Source organism: Ictalurus punctatus, unplaced genomic scaffold (genome assembly GCF_001660625.3).
Source record: "Ictalurus punctatus breed USDA103 unplaced genomic scaffold, Coco_2.0 Super-Scaffold_100046, whole genome shotgun sequence".
Classification (NCBI taxonomy): Eukaryota; Metazoa; Chordata; class Actinopteri; order Siluriformes; family Ictaluridae; genus Ictalurus; species Ictalurus punctatus.
This window is the reverse complement of record NW_026521087.1, coordinates 1,615,756-1,624,962: the sequence shown is the minus strand read 5'-3', so window position 1 is coordinate 1,624,962 and position 9,207 is coordinate 1,615,756. Positions and strand designations below refer to the sequence as shown.

Below are 9,207 nucleotides of genomic sequence, written 5' to 3'. Positions count from 1 at the left end.
TTATGGTTTACAGTGTGCAAGTCAAGTAATTGGAAAGGTTTGAGTAGCCAGTGTGCTTATTTCTGGAGGATACATGTGTGTTCCAGAGAGCTATGATCCCCTCTTCATGCACCCTGACCTGTCCTTTGGTACCCATACCGGCAGCTGTGGCCACATCATGCACTCTCACTGCTGGCAGAGGTGAGGAGTTGGGCAAACTGTTACCAATACAGTGTTAGTTGTAGTGGCTCTGTAACCAATGCAAATTTGCCTATGAAATGCCATGGAAGGGTACAGAATGACATTGTAACAGTTCATACCCCATTCCATTATTCGTTTTATTTATTTATATATTTTATAGCAAGGGAATTGATATCATCTGTAGCTGAATTGCATGTCTTGCCATGTTGAGATCAGAGTATAGAATTTCTGCTTATGTAAGATGGCTAATCCACTGCTGTTGCAAGATATTTAGTCACACTGACTCAGTTTATTACAGTAAATTTGCCAGTTGTCCCATTGAGGTGACATTTTCTCTGGTTAAATAGTAAAATGCATGCATGTTTGTAGTTACAGCAATAGTGAGCAGCCAGGTCTGGCTCATTGGCTGAATACAACGTGCCAGCAGATCAGAGCCTTGCACTCTGCTCATAAGAGAGCCAAGCCAACAAGTGAGTCTCATCATATATAGTGCGTGTGCTCCTTATTTGTGTGTGTATGTGTGCACATGCAGTCATATTGTGGTGTTTGTCTTTTAGATGCTGGTGAGACAGAGACTGTGGAGGACTCTCCTCCTCCTGAGAGTTTCAGGCTGGACCACACACCAGTGTAAGCATACCCACGGTTTCCTTTCACAACTGCGTATCTGAGTGTGTCTTTAACACTGATCTGTGATGAGTTTTGATAGCACCCCTTATTCAAGCTCCATAAGGGAGATGCTGATGACATTTGGGACCGCCACTTATAAAGTTGGCCTTAAGGTGCACCCTAATGAGCAGGACCCCCGTGTGCCTATCATGTGCTGGGGCAGCTGTTCTTACACCATCCAGTCTATAGGTCAGTCTGCACCCATTTCTTACGGACTAAGAATTCATGTATAAGATTTACAATATTCACGTGTGTTAAGGGGTAGTTAGTAAAAATGTTTTGCTTTTTGGTAAAGAACATTATGATATGCATTTGTTGTTTTTCTGTGCTTGTACAGTGAGGGAAAAAAGTATTTGATCCCCTGCTAATTTTGTACGTTTGCCCACTGACAAAGAAATGATCCGTCTATAACTTTAATGGTAGATTTATTTGAACAGTGAGAGACAGAATAACAACAAGAAAATCCAGAAAAACGCATGTCAAAAATTTTATAAATTGATTTGCATTTTAATGAGGGAAATAAGTATTTGACCCCTCTGCAAAACATGACTTAGTACTTGGTGGCAAAACCCTTGTTGGCAATCACAGAGGTCAGACGTTTCTTGTAGTTGGCCACCAGGTTTGCACACATCTCAGGAGGGATTTTGTCCCACTCCTCTTTGCAGATCTTCTCCAAATCATTAAGGTTTCGAGGCTGACGTTTGGCAACTCGAACCTTCAGCTCCCTCCACAGATTTTCTATGGGATTTAGGTCTGGAGACTGGCTAGGCCACTCCAGGACCTTAATGTGCTTCTTCTTGAGCCACTCCTTTGTTGCCTTGGCCGTGTGTTTTGGGTCATTGTCATGCTGGAATACCCATCCACGACCCATTTTCAATGCCCTGGCTGAGGGAAGGAGGTTCTCACCCAAAATTTGACGGTACATGGCCCCGTCCATCGTTCCTTTGATGCGGTGAAGTTGTCCTGTCCCCTTAGCAGAAAAACACCCCCAAAGCATAATGTTTCCACCTCCATGTTTGACGGTGGGGATGGTGTTCCAGGGGTCATAGGCAGCATTCCTCCTCCTCCAAACACGGCGAGTTGAGTTGATGCCAAAGAGCTCCATTTTGGTCTCATCTGACCACAACACTTTCACCCAGTTGTCCTCTGAATCATTCAGATGTTCACTGGCAAACTTCAGACGGGCATGTATATGTGCTTTCTTGAGCAGCGGACCTTGCGCGCGCTGCAGGATTTCAGTCCTTCATGGTGTAGTGTGTTACCAATTGTTTTCTTGGTGACTATGGTCCCAGCTGCCTTGAGATCATTGACAAGATCCTCCCGTGTAATTCTGGGCTGATACCTCACTGTTCTCATGATCATTGCAACTCCACGAGGTGAGATCTTGCATGGAGCCCCAGGCCGAGGCAGATCGACAGTTCTTTTGTGTTTCTTCCATTTGCGAATAATCGCACCAACTGTTGTCCCCTTCTCACCAAGCTGCTTGGTAATGTTCTTGTAGCCCATTCCAGACTTGTGTAGGTCTACAGTCTTGTCCCTGACATCCTTGGAGAGCTCTTTGGTCTTGGCCATGGTGGAGAGTTTGGAATCTGATTGATTGATTGCTTCTGTGGACAGGTGTCTTTTATACAGGTAACGAGCTGAGATTAGGAGTACACTCTTAAAGGGAGCCAGAAATCTTTCTGATTGAGAGGGGGTCAAATAATTATTTCCCTCCCTGTATGATCATGACTATTCCCTAGGGTCACTACAAAGGCACAAGGAAAGATTGAATGAATGATTTTATGGTACAAGTGCTTACTTAATAATGATCATGTATGCTGTTTAATGATGTGTGTATGCTGTTTAATTATGGTGTACAATCTAAAATGTGTTAATCATATAAAGAGGCGTGGAACGAGAAACCAGAGAAAGAGAGAGAGGAAAAGAAGAAACAGAGCTTGGAGAGAAAGCAGCATTACTGTCGGACCTACCCAAAAGCATCTTACACCCTACCGCCAGATCAAGAGGAGAGTTACATAATCATTCCCCAAACCTGGTCTTCCCTCACAGAAGCTGTTCAAGAGATATGGGCCTCAGCTTTCTGGAATATCTCCCCAACAAGTGTAGAGTGAGATCGAGTCCCACGGCAAAACTTTTGCGTCGTAAAATTTACTTCCAGTGTAAATTTTTAGCAGTGCAGAGCTTACAGAGATTACAAACTGCAGTTTTATTATTCCACACGAGACATCATCTTTACACACAGCACAAAGACCATGTGTTTTCCCGCCCTCTTTTGATTGACAGGATATAATCGGCCCTGATCATCGGATGTTTTTAAACTATTGGCCGAAAGCCCATAGCATGAAAAATAGCCTTTATCGGCCGATACCGACTATCAGTGCATCTCTAACATAGTCAAGTATATGCCAAGAGTTTTGAAACTGAGGAATGTCTTATGTTCTGTAAATGATGTTAGACAATTTCTTAAATGTATTATTTTCTTAATTTTTTAAAATAATAATTGACCAAGCTTAATAAGGGTTTAAATTTGTTAAAGCAGCAACATTTTCCATTTAGCCCAGTCTATACGCTAAATGGAAAATGTTGCTGTTGATGTTGCGTTTAGGCTATCTAACATTTAAAGGGTGTTTAAAGGAAACACAGAATGTTCCTTTAAACACCCTTTAAATGTTAGATAGCCTAAACGCCTGTGTCAGTATTTATATTATCCAAAATGTTTTTGCAGTTTGGTCTTAAATTTTCCCTCCTGGCAAATGCTGTGATTTCTTCCGTCAGAGGTACTACCTGAAGTGCTACATGTACGTCTCACCTGGTGGACCTCAACATTCCCTACAGTCTGGAAAGGTCCCTGTAGACCTAAAGAGGGAATGATTAGGGCTTATGGAAAAAGCACAGCAACGAACCTCAGGTAGAGACACCTCATTTTCTTCCCATCATATTTTAGTACAGATTCAGGGAAAAAGACTAAATGCAAGGGCTTCTCTATCATCTCTCTTGAAGTCTGTAGTAGTAATAATAATAATAATAATAATAATAATAATAATAATAATAATAATTTTATAATCAATGTTTGTCTCTACTGTATGTGTGTAGGCTGTGCATCTAGTTGCAGATTTGTGTTTGGTGTACGAGGTTCCACGCTATCAAGCGATAAGATTTTATTTTGAATAACACTGGATACTGGTAATATGTGTACAGCAAACAGACTTTTATTTATATCTGCAGAAATATGACCTAAAACATCATCAGATTTTCACAGAAGTCCTAAAAGTAGATAAAGAGAACCCAGTTAAACAAATGAGACAAAAAGATTGTACTTGGTCATTTATTTATTAAGGAAAATGATCCAATATCACATATCTGAGAGTGGCAAAAGTATGTGAACATCTAGGATTAGCAGTTAATCTGAAGGTGATATTAGAGTCAGGTGTCTTCAGTCAATGGAATGACAATCAGGTATGCGAAGCTCGATCAGATTTCCAAGTTGGAATGTAAAAGGTCTGAATGGTCCCATTAAAAGATCCAAGGTTTTGACACATTTAAAACTACAAAAACCTCACGTTGCATTTCTTCAGGAAACTCATCACCATCTCAGGGATCAACACAGACTCCAAGCTCGCTGGACATCGCATATGTTCCACTCCAATTTTGATTCCAGGTCCAGGGGAGTTTCTATTTTGATAAGTAAGACTTACCCTTTTCTTCTGATAAAGTTATTTCTGATGTAAATGGTAGATATGTGATTGTGGAAGGGAAAATTTCACAAACGCCAGTAGTTTGGGTGAATGTATATGCCCCAAATTTTGATAACGCTCCTTTTGCTCAGAATTTGTTATCAAAAATTCCTGCTTTGAACACACATCTCTTGATATTTGGGGGGGATTTAAACTGTGTTATTGACCTGGTTTTGAACAAATCTAGCGCTGTTGCAAAGGCTCCCTCTGCAATGGTGAAGGTGTTCTCTGAGTTTATGGTTCAGAATGGTTACATTGATCCGTGGAGGTATTTTAACCCCACAGTGAGGAAAATACTTTTTTTTTTTTCTCATCGTTTTCTCGCATTGATTACTTTTTTATTAATAACTCTCTAATTTCTCGGGTTGTAAACTCTGAATATCTACCAATTGTTATTTCAGTCCACGCTCTTCTACCTTCACATCGTGCCATCGTCCACCATGGAGGCTTAATTCTCTACTTTTTCAGCATTTTGCAAGTATATTTCTACTTCAAGAGATGATTTTCTTCTTACTAATCAAACTAATGCAATCTCTTACTCTTTACTTTGGGAAACTCTAAAGGCCTTCTTAAGGGGACAGATAAGCTCTTATTCTGCTCATGCCAATAAGCAACTCAAGGATAAGAAAAGAGATATCGGATAACATTCGAGCTATTGACGACCAATATGCTCTCAACCCGACCCCTGAGCTGCATGAACAAAGGCTTTATTTGCAGGCGGAGTTCGAGTTGTTATCGACAGGTGAGGGGGAGAGGCTGTTACATACGTGTGGCAATTATTATGAATATGGGGATGAGGTCGGTCGGTTTTTGGCTCACCAACTACATAACCGACCGGCTTTGCACTCTATTACTCAGATTATGCAGTCCAGTGGTGCATTAACCTCGGATCCTGTAGAAATTAATTCAACTTTTAAAAGTTTTTACTCCTCTTTATACACAGCTGGAGCTCCTGACAATTCAGGTAACATGGACCATTTTCTTAGAAATATTGATTTTCCCAGAGTTGACCCTCTATTGGCATCTGAGCTTGACAACCCCATCACCTTAGATGAGATCACTAACTCAATCAATTCACTGCAATCTAAGAAGTCACCTGGCCCGGACAGGTTTCCTTCCGAATTTTATAAGAAATTTCATGTTGCATTGGCCCCATTACTTCTGGCTGTATTCGAGGAATCCTTAGAACTAGGTACACTGCCACAAACATTGAGACAAGTGTCTATAACTCTATTGCTTAAAGATGGGAAGGACCCAACATCATGTAATTCATACAGACCTATCAGCCTCCTCAATGTTGACGTCAAGATTTTAGCCAAACTTTTGGCCTCTCGTTTAGAGGGGGTTCTCCCTAGCATTATTTCAGAGGAGCAAACCGGATTTTACAAAAGGACGGCATTCCTTTTCTAATATTCGTACTCTACTTAGTATTTTATATTCAAAATAAAACAGCAACTCCTCTGAAGTGGTCATTTCTTTGGACGCAGAAAAGGCGTTTGATAGAATAGAATTGGAAAATCTATTTATGGTGCTGAAGAGGTTCAGCTTTGGGGATGTACTGATATCGTGGATCCGTTTATTATATGTGGAACCACAAGCTTCCATAAATACCAGCGATACTAAATCTGACTATTTTACTCTGTCACGGGGTATGCGCCAGGGATGTCCTCTGTCTCCCTTACTTTTTGCCATAGCAGGTGAGCCTCTCTCTCTCGAGAGCGCTTAGAACTCTTCCTGTATTTCAGGGTATAATCCGCAAGGGAATTGAACATAAACTAGCCCTATATGCTGACGACTTACTACTTTGTTACAGATCCAATTGCAACTATTCCAGAGATAATACGTGTATTAAATGACTTTGGGAAATTTTCAGGGAATAAACTGAACCTACAAAAGTGTGAATGCTTCCCCATAAACCAGTCTGACCAAAAAAATAAAACGGACTGAAATACCTTTTCATTTGGAGGATTCAAAATTCAAATATCTCGGAGTTAATGTCACCCGTTCTTATTCTGCATTAATGGTGGCGAATTTTACACCCATCTTTTGAAAGTCAGCCTTTCAAAGATGGGCAGCTATACCATTATCTCCTATTGGTAGAATAAACTCAGTAAAAATGAACATTCTTCCAACATTCCTCTACCTTTTCCAGTCCATACCTTTGTTTTTACCCAAATCTTTACTTCAAGAATGTAGACCAATTAATCTCCTCTTTTTATATGGGCAGGAAAAACTCCCAGAGTTTCCAAATTTTCACTTCAGAGGAGTCAACTAAGTGGTGGCCTCTCCTTTCCCAATTTCATGTATTATTATTGGGCGGCTAATATTTAGAAACTGGTGCTCTGGGTGCAGGCCCCCTCTCTTCCATGGTGCCACTTAGAAGCGAAGTCTTGTGTTTCAAAGTCCCCTTCCAGCTATGGTGTTCTCCTCCCTTCCTATACCCCTTTCACACTACACAGATAATCCAATAGTACGTACCTCTCTAAAAATTTTCTATCAGTTTCACCATCATTTTAAATCTATCTAATAACCTATCATTTTAAATCTATCTAATAAATGTCTAATAACCACCCCTCCCCCTTTATAGATTCCACATTCTCTTTGTGGGAAAAGAAGGGTCTGAAATGCTTTGAGGATCTTTTCATTAATAATGTGTTTGTGAAATTTTCTGAATTATCCTCGTTATTCAGCCTGCCTCCGTCTCACCTATTCCGTTTCTTTCAAGTTAGGCATTGTGTCTCCTCCCTATTCGCTGGTTTTCCCTCCTTACCTACAAAGTCTGCATGGGAAGAGGTGTTCAAACTGAATCCTCATAAGGGTGGCATTATTTCACGGATATATGTAACAATCTGGTCACAGGATGATTCTTACAATATCAAACCCATTAGTGCTTGGGAAGAGGAATTGGGCCTGGAGCTTGAGGATGATTACTGGGGCAGAGCATTAGATAATATACGTACCACCACGTCCTGTGCTAGACTTAGTTTCATACAGTTTAAAGTGGTCCATAGAGCCTAAATCTCTAGGAGGAAACTGTCTAAAATATATCCCAATGTTCCTGACATGTGTGAAAAATACAAACTTTCACCCTGTAACCGCAGTCATATGTTTGCACTCTGTCCCAAACTGCAGAACTTTTGGAACTCTTTCTTCGAAATTATGTCCGACGTTCTTAAAATCAGATTGGATGTCTGTCCTTTAATTGCCATCTTTTGGGTTCCATCTCAGCGTCAGCCTCTGAACCATAAACAAGCTAGTGTTGTGGCTTTTGCATCGTTACTTGCTCGGCACAGAATATTGTTGTCTTGGACCTCTCCACAACCCCCCTCTATATCAATCTGGCTTAAAGACTTAATCTTCTTTTTAAAACTTGAAAAAATCAAGTACAACATCAGAGGCAGGGGTGACTCATTGTTGGGAAAATGGCAACAATTTATTACCTACTTCAATGATGTACACACCCTGGAGGTGTTTTGAGGAGAGGTAGATGGTAAATACTAATCATCTTCATTTTTTTTTTCCTGGTTGTTATTGTTTTTTGTTTCCCCCTTTATTTTGGTTTTGGCTGTGATTGTTTTGTTGCGGTTGTTGGTTGGGGTGTTATGTAAAATTTCCAGTAAACAGTATGAATTCCAGTAAACAGTATGAATTATAAACACTGCCTCAAGCACTTCCTGTGCAGACTGGTGGAGCTCTACATCGCCCCGGGTCACGCGGTTGCGGGGCTGCGTTCACAGCTGCGTGTCAGCTCTTCCTGGAGTGTTCGTTTCCCCGTGTACATCGCCGAGGGAAACCTCAAATCTCCCTCCAGAGATGAGCAGAAAGGTCACAAACCAAAATGATTTTATTTAACCAGCACATATTAAACGGAACATACTCTCAGATTTGCATATTATTGTTTATTTGAAAGTTTTCTAATGGTTATTCTGGATTTACTTTTTTTAATGTAATATTACTGATTTATTTATTATTTGCTGTTTATTATTACTAATTACGGTGTATGATTACTTCTAAATGAATATCAAGATCAACAATAATAATAGTTAATATGATTATTAATGGTGTGTGTGTGTGTGTGTGTGTGTGTGTGTGTGTGTGTGTGTGTGTGTGTGTGTGTGTGTGTGTGGTGATGGTGATGCGGCGGTGTGACTCCGCCTTCTCGGTGGCTCGAGTCTCTGATGAACTCCTGTTTCTCTGAGCTGGACTTCAACATCCTCTCCGTCCCCCTCCTCATGGATCTGGTGGGTCTGACTCAGTCTGTCGCCATGGCGACAGCAGAACGGGTGGACATGGCTGACTCCGCCCAGCCGGTGAGCCCGAGCCAGGGTCCTGTTGCCGTGGTCATCAGGCCACCACTCACACAGGGGATGTTAAATCACATCGCCGACAAAACTGACTTCAAGGTGACATGTTAATCTCTTTCTTCATTTCTTTCATCCCCCTCTCACTCTTTTCTCCTTCCTCTCTTTCCTTTTTAATTTATCTGTCTTCCTCTCTTTTTGCACGGTTTCTCCTGCTCTTTACCAATTGTGTCCTACCTTTTTATTCCTCTACCACGATTCTTTCATATTTATCATTTTTATTGTTCCCTTTTTGCTCTTTCTTTATTTTTTACATTTCTTTC

At 40.8% G+C, this 9,207-nt stretch overlaps 1 protein-coding gene across 1 annotated transcript; it reads left to right on the top strand.

Annotated features, from left to right (window-relative positions):
* The first annotated feature begins 256 nt into the window (after positions 1 to 256).
* On the top strand, positions 257 to 8,998 carry LOC128629954 (E3 ubiquitin-protein ligase UBR2-like). Its single transcript, XM_053678513.1, has 4 exons — positions 257 to 650; positions 738 to 807; positions 887 to 1,073; positions 8,756 to 8,998. Exons 1-4 carry the CDS (start codon positions 536 to 538, stop codon positions 8,996 to 8,998), a joined length of 615 nt encoding a protein of 204 aa, XP_053534488.1. The 5' UTR covers positions 257 to 535.
* The last annotated feature ends 209 nt before the right edge of the window (positions 8,999 to 9,207 follow it).